The sequence below is a fragment of the Alligator sinensis genome, unplaced genomic scaffold (genome assembly GCF_000455745.1).
Source record: "Alligator sinensis unplaced genomic scaffold, ASM45574v1 scaffold768_5, whole genome shotgun sequence".
In the NCBI taxonomy this organism is placed as follows: Eukaryota; Metazoa; Chordata; order Crocodylia; family Alligatoridae; genus Alligator; species Alligator sinensis.
The window spans coordinates 1140854-1159167 of NW_005841991.1; the positions used below are offsets into that span (position 1 = coordinate 1140854).

The 18314-nt window shown below is 43.7% G+C and overlaps 1 protein-coding gene across 1 annotated transcript in view; it reads left to right on the forward strand.

The window, feature by feature from the left end:
* ATP6V1D (ATPase H+ transporting V1 subunit D) overlaps positions 1-16900 on the forward strand; it is an 18869-nt gene extending 1969 nt beyond the window's left edge. The window contains exons 2-9 of the mRNA XM_025201346.1: positions 2725-2880; positions 4582-4661; positions 6910-6977; positions 8122-8166; positions 8662-8765; positions 9393-9459; positions 13551-13629; positions 16099-16900. Of these exons, the coding sequence (XP_025057131.1) occupies positions 2725-2880; positions 4582-4661; positions 6910-6977; positions 8122-8166; positions 8662-8765; positions 9393-9459; positions 13551-13629; positions 16099-16240 (741 nt within the window). The 3' untranslated portion in view covers positions 16241-16900. The remainder of the gene's footprint in view (positions 1-2724; positions 2881-4581; positions 4662-6909; positions 6978-8121; positions 8167-8661; positions 8766-9392; positions 9460-13550; positions 13630-16098) is intronic.
* The last annotated feature ends 1414 nt before the right edge of the window (positions 16901-18314 follow it).

The window sequence follows — 18314 nt, forward strand, 5'->3', positions numbered from 1 at the left end:
CCCCGGCCGGGCCTGGGGGGACGGGCGCGGAGAGGAGGCGGGCGGAGGGCTTGGCGGCCGCTCCACCCTGAGTGAGGGTCCCCTTGCCGGACGGATGGTGCCTCGGTCCACCTTCAGGGTCTCGCTGCAGGGCTTGTGCTGCTGAGTGCAGGTCTGCGGGATAGCTGCTTTGCTGGTGCCTTCTGGCAGCAGCCGTGGCAGTGAGCTCAGACAGCAAATGTAGCTCCTGAGGGGTCAGCGCTGTACCCTTGTCAGCCCCGCTTATTTCTTCCTCCCCGGGGTGAAACACTGGGTACTTACTGATAGAGGCACAGCTTTGCTGAGAGAACCATCTGTACTCGCCATTCTTCCTGCTCAAATCCCCATCTTGGTATGGGGTACAACCTGTGACCTAACGGTATCAACAGCAGGCGCTAGCATAGCCCTGACTTAGACATGAAGAATGGGTTAGGGGCTAGGAGCAAGATAATTGACTCTTTAAGAGAAGGTGACATTATGTGAGTTGGAAAGTGAGGCCTTGATTCTCTGCTTGAATGCACATGCTACTTGTAGGCTGTTCCTGAAGGCAGAACTAGACCTTTTAAAGTCTTCTTTATAGAGCTGGTAGGGGAAGGTGAACTGAAACTTGCCTTTCCTTTCATTCAGATAGGAAATGCTCCTGCATCATGGTTATAGCGAAATACAGCATGTGGGGAAATGGGACATGTGAGATTAAGAAAAGAGAGGAAGTTAAATACTTGGGAGTGTAAAACCATATTTTAGTAATTTTCCAGATCCTAACAGCAAATGATTTGTCACATAGTCAGATGTCTTTGACAAAGCATGCAATGTGGCTATCATTGCAGCAGAACATGAGATGCTTGAGCTATGAAGCTATTCTTATGGTGTTGTTGAACTTCCCCAGGGGCATCCGCATTTTGCCCTGAGCAGCAAGACCATTCCTAGTCTGTTTGAAATTACCAGCTGTTGCCCACACCTTTAATAGGAAACTGGCAATGGTAGTTCCAGCCCTGCTGTCTTGATCCAGGTGGTCAGGCTGTGAGTTTCACCTCCTTGTTCAGGCTGGGTGTGGGGAGGCTCCTGTTTGTTGTATGTAGTGGTGATCAGTGTCTCAGAAAGGTCATTGCCTCAGTCTTGATACCTCCAGTTCAGTTGCCTCTCACTCCTGAAATGCAGTTTGCTAACCCTGGTGATGTAGGGACTCCAGGGTTAGAATAGGTGTTCTGTGAGTTGAGTCATTTTGATAAAGTCTGTGCTTTCCATTAAAGACTGGTTACACAAAGTGAAATGTGATTTCACTTTAACATTTGGAGAGAGTTAAGTATCGTGTTAGCATATGTCTTTCTACATCAGAAGCTTGGAGTCATTTGCTGTACCTCCTCTGCCCTTTTCTGATGGTAAACAGAATTGTCTGTAGTTTATACATGGAGCCTGTTAAATCTTACTTGGACCAGAAAATGAGCCAGCCTTTGATAGCTAGATGACAGAATAAGCCAGTTGATACAGGGCTGTGAAACCTCCAGACCTGTGATGTTTCAGGCAATTAAAAAAAAAAAAAAAAGGAAGCTTCCTTTCTGTTCCTTAAGGTACTGCTGACATTTGCAGTAAAAGTATGTGTGTGTACATGCACACGGGTTTGTCTGCCTCTATACTTATGTTGTTCCATCACTATGGGATGTGAACATCTTTCAGACTTTTAATGAAGTTATTCTTGAAACATGCCTTTGTAGTATTGCCACTGTACTTGTGGGCATCTGAGACAAATGGCAGTTAAATGGCTTTTCCAAGGTCACAGAGGAAGCTTGTGGCCTTGTCCCCACTACAGAGACAACCTGAGCAATACTTTTAATGTCTTTTCTACGTGTGCTAGGAATGCTTAGGTTGTTGCTCAAGTTAGCACAACTTGTTGCCTGCTAGCAGCCACTGTGTGTAGCTTGACTATTGTTTTGCAATGTGACTGCTACCACTAAACTCTGCAGTGAGGACATGCTTTGTGGCTGAGATGGAAACCAAACCCATGGCCCTTCTGACTTTAGTTCCTAAGTCTGCACAAGGAGCGAGTTTAATATTCTGTTCTGGTATAGGGGATGTGTTACACTATAAGTGTTTTACTTTGGAGACAGTCATAAATTATTTCAGTAACTTCTAAATTTCCCAAGTTGCTTCTTAGGATAGGGATTTACCCCACTCTTTGGACAGTGTTTCCTCTACACATGTGTATGAATTTGTTGCATTTGAGGCAAAATAGAAAGTTGGTTTGTATCAATATTTAATGAACTCGGGTCAGATGAGGAATCCTTGTCTCTCTTTTTTTTTTTTTTTTTTTTTTTGGTAGTATTTGCTGGGTGTTGAGAAGATTCAAGAGTTAAAATATCAGAAAGTAAATCTAATCTGTTCAGGACAATAGTGGGTTAATTTTGCTTTTCAGTATTGGTTCTAGATCAGTTAAGTTTCTGGGAGTTTTGATCGCTCATTGAATGGCTTTGTATAGTGGAATAACTGAAGGATTACTTGAGTGACGATGCCTTTTACAGCACTTTGAGAGCCTCAGCTTTACAATCACTAACCTTGTAAACCCCATTTGTGAGGTGGTATTATGAATTCCAGTTTGTAAAAAGCTGAAATGCCTGTGTGTGGCAAGAAAGAGGAATTTGTTCTGTTACTTCCTAATATTGATCATTTTCTGCTTCAGAAATATTTTTAACTTTCTCCTGATACCATTAGGTTACAACAGAAAGACCTTTTCTTTCCATGTTTAACAGGGCTCAGACCATCATGAAAGCTCGTTTGAAAGGGGCCCAGACAGGTCGCAACCTCTTAAAGAAAAAATCTGATGCTTTGACTCTTCGATTCCGACAGATCCTCAAGAAAATCATTGAGGTATGTGAATTGTGTTCTCCTCTTCATAGTTTCGTAATTTGTAGGGTCGGAAGGGATCTGAGCAGATCATCTTTCTCACTCTGTCAGGAACTCATTATGTACTTTCTCTAAATCCTGCATTTCCACACTGCTTAAGCTGCTACTGCTTTTATATAGGTTGGAATTCGGAACAACTTTGTGGGTAACCTGCATTCTCAGGTACTCGGGTAGCTCACAAAGGATTTGGGTGTGATCCCCATCCCCCGCATAGGATGCATGCAGTTTGCACGCTTTATTTTCTAACATCAAAGCCTGTATTTTGACATGACCTGCAAAATTCATTTCGGGGGAAATGATTCAGTGCTGATGATAAATAAAAGTTATGTTTAGGGGAAGGTGGACAGAAGTGGTTTTCCTCGCTTGTGGTGCACCTTTCAAATCTCTTCCCTCTACAAGCAGCCATAGAAGACTGAGGGGGGATTTGATAGCAGTCTTCAAATACCTGATTGATTTACAGAGAGGATGGAAATGGGCTTTTCTCTGTGGCTGTAGGGGACAAGACTAGGAGCAGTAGCCTCAAGCTTCAGCAAGAGAAATTTAGGAGTTTAGGAGGAACTTTCTATTAGGATGGTCAATCACTGGAAAAGGTTACCCAGAAAAACTGTGGAATGGAGATTCCTTCAGAGTTTTCAAGAGTAGATTAGGCAAACACTTGACTGGGGTGGTTTGGTCAGGGATGAACAGGGAGCTGGACTAGATGACTTCATGAGGTCCTTTCTAGCTCTACTTTCCTATGGTCCTATAGACCTGCTTCCTTCCGTACCCAAAGGTCTGTCTAGGCTCTGCTGGAAGTTGGCTGATGGTATAATGTGCCATAGGACTGGTTTTTAATTAGCCATGTATTCATGTTTTTTGAATTGCACCTGGCTTGGGAGGGTGCTGCTGACTTGTAATATCAGTTGCATGCTAAGCAAACTAGTAGGTAGGGATAACCAGTCCTGTCTAGATGGCTCTTGTTTCTTTATGAAGGCAAGCAGTGCTCTTAGGCATTCATGTTCTCTGCAGTACCAGGAGGAGGCCTAAGGCTTGGAATGCTGCTGAGTGTTTTGTTTTTTGCTCTTGCAACTGGCCTGTGTCCAGCACTGCTTTGACTGAAACTGCTGCTGAAAACCTCTGCAAGCAGTGGTTCTGTTTCATGTTATAGACAAGCCATCAGAACTGGTCAGACAAGAACATGGCAGCCAAGCTAGTTGCCTTCAGACTTGGGAAGGCAGCAGTGCGTTAGTTCATATCCAGATTTTCGTTTCAGTATTTTCTTTGCAGTTATAAGGGCTAAGCTTTATCTGTGTTGGGAAGAGTTGCGGAAAAAAAAAAAAAAGGCACGTGTTCTGTAATCTACTGAGAGGTATAAGAACCTGTGGGAGTCTGAATTAAAGGTGGGGAGGTTGTATTGAGGATCTCAGTTTGTGATAAAACAGAGGTCTTAAAGGGAGATATTATAATTGGTCTTATATTGTGTATCCAACTGTACTGTGCACTGAATCTTGCAGGGCTTGTAACCTGCATGCTTTTGACCAACAATTTTGGAGAAACTTTGGGATACAGGATTTTCTTCTTCTTGTCTTAAATGTTGGCAGCTGTCTGCTTTACACTGCTAATTTTCCATGATTTTCAGGACTGATGATTGTTATGTTTTAAACTTGCTTCTCTGTTTCCTCTCAGACCAAATTATTGATGGGTGAGGTGATGAGAGAAGCTGCCTTTTCACTTGCCGAAGCAAAGTTCACGGCAGGAGACTTCAGGTGAGGACCACTGATTAGCATTTCAGCACGGAGGATCCTCAATAGTGTCCTTTGCAGAAGTGATCAGCTGTTGACTTTTTTTTCCCTTTTGGGGAACGAGTGGAAAAATTAAAAGGGAAAAGGCAGCCTCATGATAAGGTGGGGGGAAACAGTTTGTGCTAGGAAAACATACTTTGGAAGTCAAACACATATGTAAATTAACAGCCCTGGTTTTCATGCAAGTGTAAATCCTAAGTTGATTAAGTAACAGCTTTTGCTAGTTGGACTCTGAAATGCAGAGACATGAGTGTGCGACAGAACATTGGGCTAGTTTTCCTTTTGCTGTTTCTTGCGAAGCTAGAAAGGCAGGGTTTTTTCTTCTCTGGATACATCACCACTTACCACTGTCATGAGGAGATCTACTCTAATTTTCCTATGCTACTGACTCAGAAGGGGATCTTTTCTCCCTTCTGGGTGAGTGCAGCTCATCATAGGATTATTGAGGGCTGCACATATAAATTAAGAATAATAATTCTTTGATTTCATCAGAGTTCTCTGACTTTTTTTGTAGTCCTTTTTTCTTTCAAGAGTAAATTATTATTTCAGATCAAAGATATTATATTTTTTTTAAACCTTTCTGATCAGGTGTAAACATGGCAGAATGAATTTCTGTAAACCCTCATGCAAACGATGCAACCATGTTGCCTTGGACTGTGATGACAGAAGACTTGGTAAAGCCAAGCAGGGCTAGGTATCCTTACTGCTGGAAATAAGGGGTCTCATCCTTCTGGCATGGGGATGTACTTTTGATTCAGTAGATTAGGGGTGTTGAAACCATCAGGACCTGTGGGCCAGATGAAGGTTGCTGGGCTGGTCTGCAACCCAGATGGGGGCCAACCCTTTGTGCAGGGCCATGGTGCACAGCACAGACTGGTTCCAGGGATCACTACGCACACAGCTTATGGAGCCAACATTGACGTGCACTGGCCCCAGCACACGTGCTGCACTTGGTGCTGCAGGCAGCACAGGGGTCAGTCCAGAGTACTGCATGCAGCCTATACCCCAGACTGCCTGTGCCACATGTAGTACCAGGTCCAGCCTGTGTGCCATGCATAGCACGTGCCCTGCGTGCTGCGTGCACAGTGAGCCCTGTGCCTGGCATGTACTGCATGCAGTGTACAAAGTTTGACTGGCAAAACAGCTGGCATGGGTGCATGCTGCATGCAGTGCCCTGCTGGACCAGTCCTTTGCAATGGTTTTAACAGGGTCCAATACAGATTGGTGCTAGCTCCCGAGCCAGAGCCAACAGGGCCAGTTGGAGAGGTACTGCTTGCAGACCCAGACTAACCACCTGTGCTGTGTGCATGGCTTGTAGGGCTGGAGCCAGTATGTGGGGTCAGTCCTGAGATCTACGGGCCAGATCATATGTCTCCACAGTCTGGATCCAGCTTGCAGGCCATATGTTTAAGACCCCAGCAGTAGATAGCTCTTCTCTTTTAAAGCAGCAGTAAATACCCTAATGTAGGATTTGGGATACCACTTCTTGCTGGAGGTGCACAACCTCCCTAAAATCTTGCAGTTTCATTTGGAAGTGGTACCTTTCACTTCCTGTTCTAATCTGTTACAGTGCTGAGCTGTAAACATGGGCAGATCCTCTTCTCCTTAAAGGAACTTCATTTATGTGCGTTTAAAGCAAGTACGTGCATATAGGTTATAAATCATTGTGGGTCCTTTAAGTACTGTAGAAACTTGACTTTATTACACAACAGTATTGAGGGTGGACAGTCCTTACATGTTTCTTTCCATTTGTCTTGATTGTTCTCTCAACCAAGTTGGCCTTTGGAACTTGGACTTGGATGTCAGCTTGGGGTAATATGCAACTTAGTCACAGAATGCCACTAGGAAGTCCCTGTGAAGTTGCCTGCCAAGTATGCTGCTAGTTTTTGGGAACCAATATGAGGCTCAAAAGTACATTAATGGCCAATGGTCAAATGTACATTTAACGGACTTGGACTTGCCGCTTTGGTTTTGCAAGCACTGCTTTAGTTTTGCAATTGGAGTTTCATTGCTCTTGTGTTAACTTGCAGTTCATTTGCAAGAAGCTTGCTGCACTGAACTACTAGTGTTTGTGAGTGAACTGTCTGCCTGAACTGAACACTAGTTGCACCGTTTTTTGAAGCAGGTTGACAGCTGCTTGCTGTATGCACACAATAATCAGTTAAAGTACAATTGGATTCTGCCTAATCAAGATACGTTTGCTTCCTTTCAGTACCACTGTGATCCAGAATGTGAACAAGGCTCAAGTCAAGATCAGAGCTAAGAAAGACAATGTAGCAGGTGACTAGTTTCCAACTTTTAGCAAAGCATGGGTATTTCCCATTGGTTTTTCCTGGGAAGACTCTGGAATACATAGGTTTGTTTCTAAATCTGTGATCCCACAGTCATGTTTCTCCCTTCCTCCATTAGTAGTAAAGACACTTGCTGAGAAAATAACAACTTTTGCTTATAAATTTGTCTTGTTTTCTTAATGGTAATAAGAAGTTAGTAGGATGTTTGCTGTGGCAAAACCTTTGAGTGTTGGGGTGCTCCTGGAGATACAGCCTGAGTTTGTATAAACTTATTGGTCCCCCATTCTGCTGAATGGGTAAATTCAGATTATTAATTAGGGCAGAAATCCTGATTTACTACAGGTAATTTGGTAAAGCAAAAGGGATTATTAAAAGGAAGAACAAATGGTATGAAATAGAAAAAGTGATCAAATGCTTTGGCAACAGATGATACAAGAAGACTGACAGAATCATTGCAGACTACCATCCAGACCTCAAAAATTCCTGTGAAAATCCCCTGGGGTCAACCTTTCCTCAGTCACACCTAGCTCCTTCAAATAGGGACTTCCCTTCCCCTGTCTTCTTGCAGGGAGTACCCTCTCTTGCTACCCCCTAACAGTCACTACCTTGATAACATTACACACAGCCTTCTCCAGCCCCTCTGCCATCTGCCTTCAGGGGAGCCAGAGAATCCTCTAGTGTTTCTGCCTGTGGAACTGACGGGGGTTCTGGGGTTATTAGATTCCTATCCCAGTAATCAGCTGACCTACAGGGAAAACCCATGTTCTCCAGAGCTTTGTTCTATGCAGCCTTAATGACTAAGTGGCAGAAGCTGTCATGTTCCCAGAAGCCAATTCTAATAGCAGTCACCATCAGGAAAGCATTTTCTCACATGCAGCCTAAACTTTAGCCTGATTTCATTCTATTATTAAATATTCTTGATGTTTTCCTTTTAAATACTTTTATGAGTATTGCACCCACAGTCTTCACTTAACTCAGCTGTATGCATGTAGGGTCTCTTAATGTTATCTTAAATCTATTTTTCAAGTTGAAATCTATAGCTGTAGTGCAGTATGTTCTGCTTCTCCAAGCATAGCACTATAGTTTGAGTAACAAATCTTGGCATACCGCTTAAACTCATGTCTTTTTAACAGGTGTAACCCTGCCGGTGTTTGAGCACTACCAAGAAGGAGGAGATAGTAAGTACAAAACACGTTTTATATCTCCAGATGTGTGTTGGGAGTAGGAGGAAAGTTTCTAGTGAAAATATCTAATGGTTCTGGGTATTTTTATCAGCACAGGCAGTAACAATGCAAACTTCCTCCATGCTGCTCTGCCTTTGTTCCTCACCCCTGACCTGGAGGAGTTGCCTTCAGGGATTGGAGAGGAGTTTAACTTCAGATGTCAGTAGAGATTCAAAATGCAGAGGTTACTTTTGATAGTAGAAGATTGCTTTTGATAGTAAATATGTCTGTGAGCAACTAATATGGGAGTGGTTAACAGTGTATATATTGTAGTGTAGTTATCCAGCAGTTATGACTCTCTGCACATACCAGCCTCTGCACGGCTAGAACATCTGACAGAGGTGAAAGGTTCAGCATCCCATTGCCAGTGCTGGAACCCTCCCTGTACCTGTAACTTGTGGCAACCTGATCCTTATTGTTGGGGATACTAAAATTGATGGGTTGTTTTAGGTTATGAGCTGACTGGCTTAGCAAGAGGCGGGGAACAGCTGGCAAAACTGAAGAGAAACTATGCAAAAGCAGTGGAGCTGCTTGTAGAACTGGCCTCATTACAGGTGGGTGAGAGAAGACCAGCAAAGGTGCTTCTCATGCTTCTGCTTTCTAACAGTTGTTAGCTTTGGAGGCACAACAATCTCTGCAGTTTCTCAGTATGAGTACCTTCACCCTTTGAGATGTGAAGTCCTGGCAGCTAAGGGCTTCAGTGTTCTTACTTTTCTGCAATCCTTTTTCAGTGTGTCCCTTCTTTCTCAGTGGGGTCTGCAGTTTCTTCTCTTTTCTTTCTGCCCCACCACCATCCTTCACCAATGGCGCCTGCTGGCAGCCACAGCCACTGAATGCCTCCTCTTTGTCTGCTGTTGATCCTTCACTTATATTTCTTCCTGCTGCACATATATGAGAGAGGAAATATAGGAGAGAGGCCACAAGGAGGTCACTGAAGAGGTGTATCTCACTGCTATTCTGAAATCTGTTGTGATGCTTAGCTAATAATGTCTCTGTAGGTTGCCAGTATTTGGTCAGCAGAAGGGAGCCATAATGTTAATGGCAATCAACCTGTTTATACCAGGGTAGACTTGAGCCTTTCAGAACAGCAGACTTGGCTGACAGAAGCCAGTTGGTTTTGCTTGTATGTTGAAAATGCTGGCCTTCATTGTTTTGCTAATTATGTAATCTCATTTTGTCAGACTTCCTTTGTTACTTTGGATGAAGCCATTAAGATAACGAACAGGCGTGTGAATGCCATTGAACATGGTAAGTGCATTGGAAGCTTTAAGACCATTATGATTTTTGAGCCTCTTTAGGAGATCATAGAATCATAGAGAAGTAGGGCTTGAAGGGACCTCCAGAGGTCATTTAATCCAAACCTGTGCCTGCGGGAGGATCATCCTTATCCAAATGATTAGCAAAACTATGCAGTCAATTCTGACAAAGCAACAAGAGAAAAGGCCCTAATGTGCCACAGTTAAAGCAGAGGGACCATGGTAGCCAACATTCTGTTGTTGCAAAGGTTGTTAAAATATGCTCAAGAGATAACAGAAAGAGGGCCATGCTCCCCATTACCGAGGAAGGCAAACCCCCCCACAATCTGTACTGATATGTTCATGGGGTAAAGTTCCTTTCTGACCCCAAATGTGGCAATTGCTCTGACCCTGGATGGAGGGGCATGGCTTTCTAGCTGGGAACCTCTGTGTTTAAGTCCCATCAGGAACATTTGCACATCCCAGTCAAAATCCCTAGCCTTGGCTGCAGCCAACACCCAATGCTTCTGAGGAAGACTTTAAAAAAAACAAACAAACAAAAAAAACCCAACCCCTGACATGTAGTAGTGTAAGGCAGAAAAAATTCCCTCCCTGCTGCAAATGGCAACCAGCAAAACTCAGGAGCGTGGAAAATACCTGTAGTAGAGCTTAAGCACAGGTATTCCTAGATCCTGGACCAATGCCTGCTCAACTTCTTGAACACCTCCAGTGACAGAGAGTCCATGGTTTCCCTAGGGAGGCTATTCCACTGTCTCACTGTTCTAACAATGAAGAAGTTTTTCCTTCTATCCAACCTAAACCTGCTTTGCTGCAACTTTGAGCCATCAGTCTTGCCTATGCTAGCAAGAGAAAAAAAATATTTTCCCTCTATTTATGGCAACCCTTCAGGTATTTGAAAGTTACCATCTCGTCTCCTCTAAACCACTTTTTCCACAACCTGAACATGTCTGTTTCCTTCAACCTCTCCTGTATGATTTGTCTTTCAAGCTCCTTATTATTTTTGTGCCCCCACAGCCCCCTGACCCTCTCTAACTTCTTTACATCTTTTTAAAAATGTGGAGCCCAAAACTGCACACAGTACTCTAGATGAGGCCTGGCCAGTGCTGAGTAGAGAGGCATTATTGCCTCCTGCATCTTGCACATACTGCTTCTGTTGTGCAGCTGCATCACAACTGCAGACTCATATTGATTCTGTGATATATATCAAGACACTTGGATTCTTTTCTGTAGCGTTGCCATCCACCCAGATGTCACTTGGTTACATTTTGTATTTTTGATTATTCTTCCTGAGGTGTAGCACCTTGCATTGGTCAGCACTGAACTTTCATCTGGTTAGTTCCAACCCAACTTTCCAATCTCTCAAGATCCTTTGGAACTGTGCTCCTTCTGAGCGCAGTCTTGGTACTTAATTGATCATTTTCTTAGTCTGCCTTACTGTTTGAGGACTTTCTGTACAGATCAAGAGTTGCTATCAATATTACATATGTACAGTAAACCATGCAATGCTGCTCATCATAGGGAAACAAAGGTAGTGTGAGCATTGGAAGAGAGATCGAGGTAGCTGTTTTTAGGTCCTGTAGGTCAGCTGTTCCGAAATGGTGGTCTGCAGAGTTTGCCAGTGACCTGCAAAAACCTGGTGAGTCACATGGGGTTGTCTGGAAGGAAAGGGAAGATTTAATACACTGTACTAAGGCATAACATAAAGCAACTGTTTTTGTTGCCATGGGAATGCTCTGTGACACTTTTTGGAAGGCAAGGGAGGTAGGTGATTGGTGTGCAAGGGAAAGCAAGCGAGAGGCAATCTGTCTATTAAAATAGGGATCATGACATTTAAATTTTGATAACTCTTGATGCAGAACAGACTCTGGGGTTGCAGTCATTCTGTGAATTTCATTAAAGTACTTTTAATGATGTGCTTCATCACGTTTCTGTCTGAAGATATATATACAGGTGCTTAAGATGGTGCTTCTGGACCTAGGATAATGTCATCAAACACTGTATCATGCCATTAGTTGACTGAGATGGATGTTATCTTGTACCTTTTGGTGTCATCCCCAACCCTGAAGTATTTTCCATATTTTTGATATTTGCACCTCCTGCCTTTTGCCAGCTCTGCAGTATTGTCCATGTGCAAAAGTACACTTTCTTCTTACATTTCTGCCATTTCTTCTTACACTTGTTATCCAGTTTCCATCTTTGGACACCAAGGGTGCCTATACATGTGTTCCAGCACATTCTCATTAGAAGGCGTCGGAGCACACTTGATTAATCGAGTCTGCTGGAGCATTTTGATAGGAATGCTCCAGCATCCTGCAGCATTTTGTGTTCAGTGTCCCACGTTTCAAAATAGCGGCAGGGGCACTTTAACTAAAGCTTGTTCGAAGAGCTTTAGTTAAAGCACCCCCGCCACCATTTTGAAACGTGGGACACTGAATACGAGATGCTGTGGGCATTTTAATTACAGCGGCTTCTAAAAGCCACTCTAAATAGCACCCTCCTCCTTCCCCCAAGCTTGTGTATAGACACGCCATGATTATTTCAAAAGCCTCATCAAGTCATGGCTGTGGAGACATCTACCTTTTCACAAGAAGGGAACATGACCATGCACTACATTCCTGTTTCCTCTTTGAACTGCTTCATTTGGACTACAGTTTTAAGCTGTCCTCCTCACTTAAAATACTGCTTTCCATGGACTTGCCCTATTGAACTGTCAGGCCTTGTCTGCTTCTGGCCACTCAGATCCTGTCACTGTGAGAGTGGCTTCCTGTTTGGCCTTCCAACTAATCTTGGTGGTGTTGGTGTGCAAGCCACCGCCTTTGCCAGTCTTGTCCCTTGCTGTAACCTTTCTGACCTTTTAAAAAGTTGCCACCTTCTGTCTTTATGGCAAATTATTTTAAATGTTTTTACACCACACACAGTTGGGCACATCTTCTGGCAGCCAGCTTTGTGTGAAAGACATTTTACAACGCTTGTTTGTTTCCTTCATTGAAAAAGGGATACTAAAGCACTTCATAAACTTGGGTTTTACTGTGGAAGACTTTAATGTGGCAATTATGTACCTTTCGAGACTGGTAGTAGGAGGGTAGAAATACCCATTCAGTAGAGCTGCTCAAAGAACCTGATAGCAGAGTGCCATTTCCAAAACTGTAATTTGTCCAGTATTGTTAAATACCTCAATGTCTGTAGATATGTCCTGTGATCCAAGTGATCAAAGTAGTATTGGTGGATCTCATTCCGCCTCACTCAAGAAAGCTCCTCCCACAGCATAGTGCCCCAGTATACAGCATATCTGATCACTGTTTGCAGCAACTGGATGGTTCTTGGAAGCCTATACTGTTAGTAATGAAAAAATCTGACCTCTTTAGCTTAATTTGGAAGGGGTGGGAGGAGATTGCAGTTTAAGACTGTAGGGATGTGGAAAGAGAGCAGATTGTTCAGTCTAAAGGTGAGAGAGGATTAGCGACCTGAAGATGTCCAAAGACAAGTTTTAAGTTAGACGCATGCAAAAAAGTTCTTCAAGGAAAAACAGACTGAACTTCTTTTTCTGTTTCCACTGGACCCCCTACAGCTGTCTGTGCTAGAGCATTGGTGTAGAACACAAGGTTAAAGAAAACAGCATTTAATTGGCCATGTGCTCTGATGGAAGCATTTAAACCAGAGGTAGGCAACGTTTTTTGGCCGGACTGCTGAAAAAACCATGATGTCTACCTTGGAAGGTGCCGGAGTGCCGACATGCCTGGAGCAGCTGTTTGCAGCTTCCTGGCTGCAGCCAACCCACGGAGCCCAGTCTACGTGCAGCAGGGCTTGCAGCCTCCCAGCCACCTGCTGGAAGCATCCTGAGCTCTGTGGCTGGCAGCAGCTGCTTAAAGCCCAAGCTGGCGGTGGTGTGCCGAGCAAAATGGCCTTGCGTGCCATGCTTGGCATGTGTGCCGAGGGTTGCTGACCCGACTTTAAACCTTTCCCAGACAAACTGATCACTGGGCTGACTTGACATGTGCATAATCTGTCATTTGCACTCTGTCAGCTCCATTTTCATATTTAGTTTGACAGCAGTTAAATGACTTCCTTATTTGTTTCTCTCAGTGATTATTCCTAGGATTGAGCGCACACTGTCCTATATCATCACGGAGTTGGACGAGAGAGAGCGAGAGGAGTTCTACAGGTATGACATCTAGGTGTTTGGGACCAGGCTGGTTCTATCACTTCCCTTTCCTTACCCCAAACTGATCCTTTGGAGAATAAAGAAATGGTGAGGGGGAGTTAAGGAGAGAACTGTCCTCTGTGTCTAGGAATGCTCAAGCTCATCAAAGCTGCACAACAGAGATTCATAGCTGGGTGGGAGGAAATAAAGCCCTGCCTCTGTGTTTGGGTCTTGACATTACGTTCTGGGGCTAAGTCCTTGGGAGGGATCCTTGCTGTACAGTGTCTTGCTCTAAGGAATCTCATTTCCTTTTACGACCAGGTGACCTATTACCTGGACAAGGGAGAAGAGTTTGATGTCATATATCTTGACTTCAAAAAAGCCTTCGATCTGGTGTCCCATGATCGCCTCTTGGAGAAACTGGCCAATTGTCGCCTTGGGTCCTCCACGATCCACTGGCTGGAAAATTGGCTCCGGGGTCGGACCCAGAGGGTAGTAATCGATGGAAGTCACTCATCGTGGTGTCCTGTGACCAGTGGGGTCCCCCAAGGCTCTGTCCTTGGACCCATACTGTTCAACATCTTCATTAATGATGTGGACACTGGAGTCAGAAGCGGACTGGCCAAGTTCGCCGATGACACCAAACTTTGGGGCAAAGCATCCACACCAGAAGACAGGCAGGTGATCCAGGCTGACCTGGACAGGCTCAGCAAGTGGGCGGACGAGAATCTGATGGTGTTCAACGCCGATAAATGCAAGGTTCTCCACCTTGGGAAAAAAAACCCGCAGCATCCTTATAGGCTCGGGCTTCTCAAGCAAATCTCGGGACGTCATTCTCCCCCTGTACTCGGCCTTAGTGAGGCCGCAGCTGGAGTACTGTGTCCAGTTTTGGGCTCCACAATTCAAAAAGGATGTGGAGAAGCTTGAGAGAGTCCAGAGAAGAGCCACGCGCATGATCAGAGGTCAGGGAAGCAGACCCTATGATGACAGGCTGAGAGCGCTGGGGCTCTAGCCTGGAAAAGCGCAGGCTCAGGGGTGATCTGATGGCCACCTACAAGTTTATCAGGGATGACCACCAGTATCTGGGGGAACGTTTGTTCACCAGAGCGCCCCAAGGGATGATGAGGTCAAATGGTCACAAACTACTTCAAGATCGTTTCAGGCTGAACATAAGGAAGAATTTCTTTACTGTCCGAGCCCCCAAAGTCTGGAACAGCCTGCCACCGGAGGTGGTTCAAGCGCCTTCATTGAACACCTTCAAGATGAAACTGGATGCTTATCTTGCTGGGATCCTATGACCCCAGCTGACTTCCTGCCCTTTGGGCAGGGGGCTGGACTCGATGATCTTCCGAGGTCCCTTCCAGCCCTGATGTCTATGAAATCTATGAAATCATTTGTTGCACAGAGCAAGGTTGGTGGTTTTTCACAGCACCAAAGAAAGGTAGTCTTCTTCCAGATCTTTGATAGGATTTTTGATGGAGCCTGGCCTGTGGGCATCCTTCAAAATGAAAGCTTCAGCTCTTTATATCGGATTCCTAAATGGGTACTGAAGCTCTTGCTTGCAGACACCTGTCTAGACATGATGCTAGTTGTCATCCTAGTTTCAAGCTGACAGAAAAAGCGGGGAGGGGAATAATAGAATGGAGAGAGGTGGAGGAGTAATTGTTTACAAAAAGAGCACATTGTGTGCACTAAGATGTGTAAAAATGCTTTAGATGATCTTTTCCCTGGAAGGAATGCTTAGTGCCATGCGTGCTAGTGAATTAAAAGGGAAGTTGTTCTTCAAGGTGCTCATGCTGTTAGGCTGTGGTGCTGAACATGGCTCTAACACCTGGTATAAGGAGCCAAGAAGCAAACTATATGCCTTGGATGCATCTGCAGGTTTTTTAAAGGCTTTCAGAAATGAGGATCTTGGGAGGGCTATCAGAAGAAGGTAGCAGACTCAAATACGAGCCTTTCTGACCTAAGGGAAATCTGTTTTTTGGGCCATTTCTTCTATCCCTCTGTTTAACCTCTTAGTATTAAGCTTTCCCAAGCACTGAGCTCCCCAAAGTCATTGTTTTGACTTCTCATTCCCCTTCTCTGTTCCTTTGTACCTGTAATCTTCCTGTGTACTTCTTTCTCTTCCTACCTGGTCATTCTTTTTCTCTTGTCTGTCAACTAACTCTAACTCTACCCTGTAAGCAATGGATGAAGTTTTTAGGATTTCCTCATAACCAACATGAGCCCCAAATAAGTAGGTAAATAAATAGTAGCTTAATTCACAGATGGAGGGAGGGGGGAAACTGACCCCTAATCAAAGTGGCAACATCAGATTTTTAAATGGTCAGCTGCCAGCCTCATTCAGTCTCTTCCTTACTTGTGCTCTAGACTACAGAGGGATGGAGTGTTTTTTGTGGCAAAAGGTGACTAATATTCTGTCACACTGTATTTAGCACAGGTGTGCTACCAGTGAAGACTTTGTAAATCACCTGGACTCTCTTCCTGTAGATTAAAGAAAATCCAGGAGAAAAAGAAAATATTGAAAGAGAAGTCAGAAAAAGAGCGGGAGTTGTGGAGAGCAGCTGGTGAGGAACGTGAGCCTGCCAACCTGCTAGTAGAAGAGAAGGATGAGGACCTCCTCTTTGAGTAGCTCTGTACAGGGGGACACAGAGGGTGGTGTGTTCACTGGGATATTACTCTGGAAAGTATTTATAAATGTGGCTCTTCATTTGGTGTATTGGCCTTGTAATCGGATTGGACTGTGGCTTTTTCCTGGGAGACTAGAATTCTGGGAAGATGACTGCTGAGGGTAAAGTTTGGTCTTTTGTCATTCTTACAAGAAAAGCTTTTTGGTGTATGATAGTGGCCTAGTACATCTCGTCTACCACACACATTTGATGATTCATTTCCCATTAAGAATGAATATATACTCCCCTTCCTTTTTCAGGGCATGTGTAAAATGCAGAATAGTCAGTCCCTCTGCTTTTCTTTCTAGATGGTGGAAAACAACAGGTGGGGAGAAGAAAATGCATGATACTTGAAAAAAGTTAAACATGTGTTTCTACAACTTGAAAGATGTTGAGGGTGAAAACCCAGCTTTCTAAACTTGTTCGTGAAATCCACAGTCTTATATGATTGAACACATTTGTTGCACAATTGTTACCATTTGCCTGGAAAAAAAATCTTTCATTTTGTGATTAGATTTTGCCAATTCATGTGCATGTCTATGCTGTATAACAGTAAAAGAATCTTAAATGTCTGTGGTGCTTTCTGCCAGCACTTAATAAAGCATTATAAAGTTGTAAGCTGACAACCCTGGAATCAGTGCAAAGGTACCCTCATCTTGAACTGGGGTTTACCATGACAGGGTTATTTCTATGTTCACTTATAACTCTGTGTTTACTCCCAAGTCATCTTACCACAGATAAGGGATAAACATTTATATGTAACTCAAAACTGAACTGAAAGGGCAACTTATTTTAGTGAACCAGCCTTTTCACTAAGATGGGCTTTCCAATCCTTGCTGGATTGGTTTTGGGTGAGCAGGCTATACTTGGGCTAAATGAAAGTGATTTTTCCTCTGCTTTTCATGCACTGCTGTGACAGTAAATGCACTTGCCTCCAATCCTCAGGAAGTAAATACAGAGTTTGGTTAAGAGATTGAGACACTGGGCTGTGTCATTTGTTTCAATAACTGGTTTCTCCAAGTTTACTTTGTAGTAGACCTTCTTAGCCCAGCATTTTCTTGAGCATAACTCACTACTGGTTGTTCTTGCATTTTTCCTGCTAATTCTTGCAGCCAATATATGCAGGCTGAGTACTACACTCTGTAAGGAAATTCAGGAAAGTTTCTGTTGAAGGTAGACTTCAAAGACAGTTAAGTCTCTCTGAAAAAAAAGTATGCATACATGTGCGTGTAGTGGGGGAAAATATTCCTCAACAGTTGGCTGTGGGGAAAAAACTGGGTTCATATCTTCAAGTGCTAATCTAGAGCTAAAAATAGGCATTTTTATCTGCATTACTAATAAAAAAACTTAATTACCAAACACCTAGCATGTCAGGGAGGTTCTTGTTCAAGGGATGAATTTTTTTTTTTATAGCCCCCCCCAAACTTCTTTTAGTCTTCCCTATGAGGGAAAAAAATCATTGTTAGGCAATCTTCCTCCTATAATAATAAGGCTGTTCAGAGCAGGGTTATGACAGTGTACAAACTTACCACCTGCCAAATGAGCAGTCTGCTGTGGAGTGCAAGAAGATAGGGTCTTCTCAAAAACAGCGTTAAGATCATTAGACTAACACCATGTACAGAACTGCATAACTTCCACTATGCACTCCCTATCATGAGTGTATGGTAGTGCAAACTTAATATAATGAGGGCATGGGGAAGACTTTCTGCTGTTGCCCTCAAATCCTACTGAGAAATAAGTACAAGAGCAGACTAAGCTCATCCATTAATTTGGGATCTTCCCTATCAAATGTTTTCTAATGAGCTACTGCAGAAGCAGCCAATACTTTTATCTACTTGGATGCCCAAAGGACACTTCATTCCCCTCCCCAGCACCGTTTATTTTTTTTTGCACAGATGGGTGACACTACTGAACCAACTGAAATGCTAAAGTAACAGTATTCACAACACCCAACGCAGTCTTTGCTTAAGTACTTGCTAATACAGAAAAAACAACTTTGAGTTTAGCTGCATCAGGTAAAATTGTACAGTGATTTAT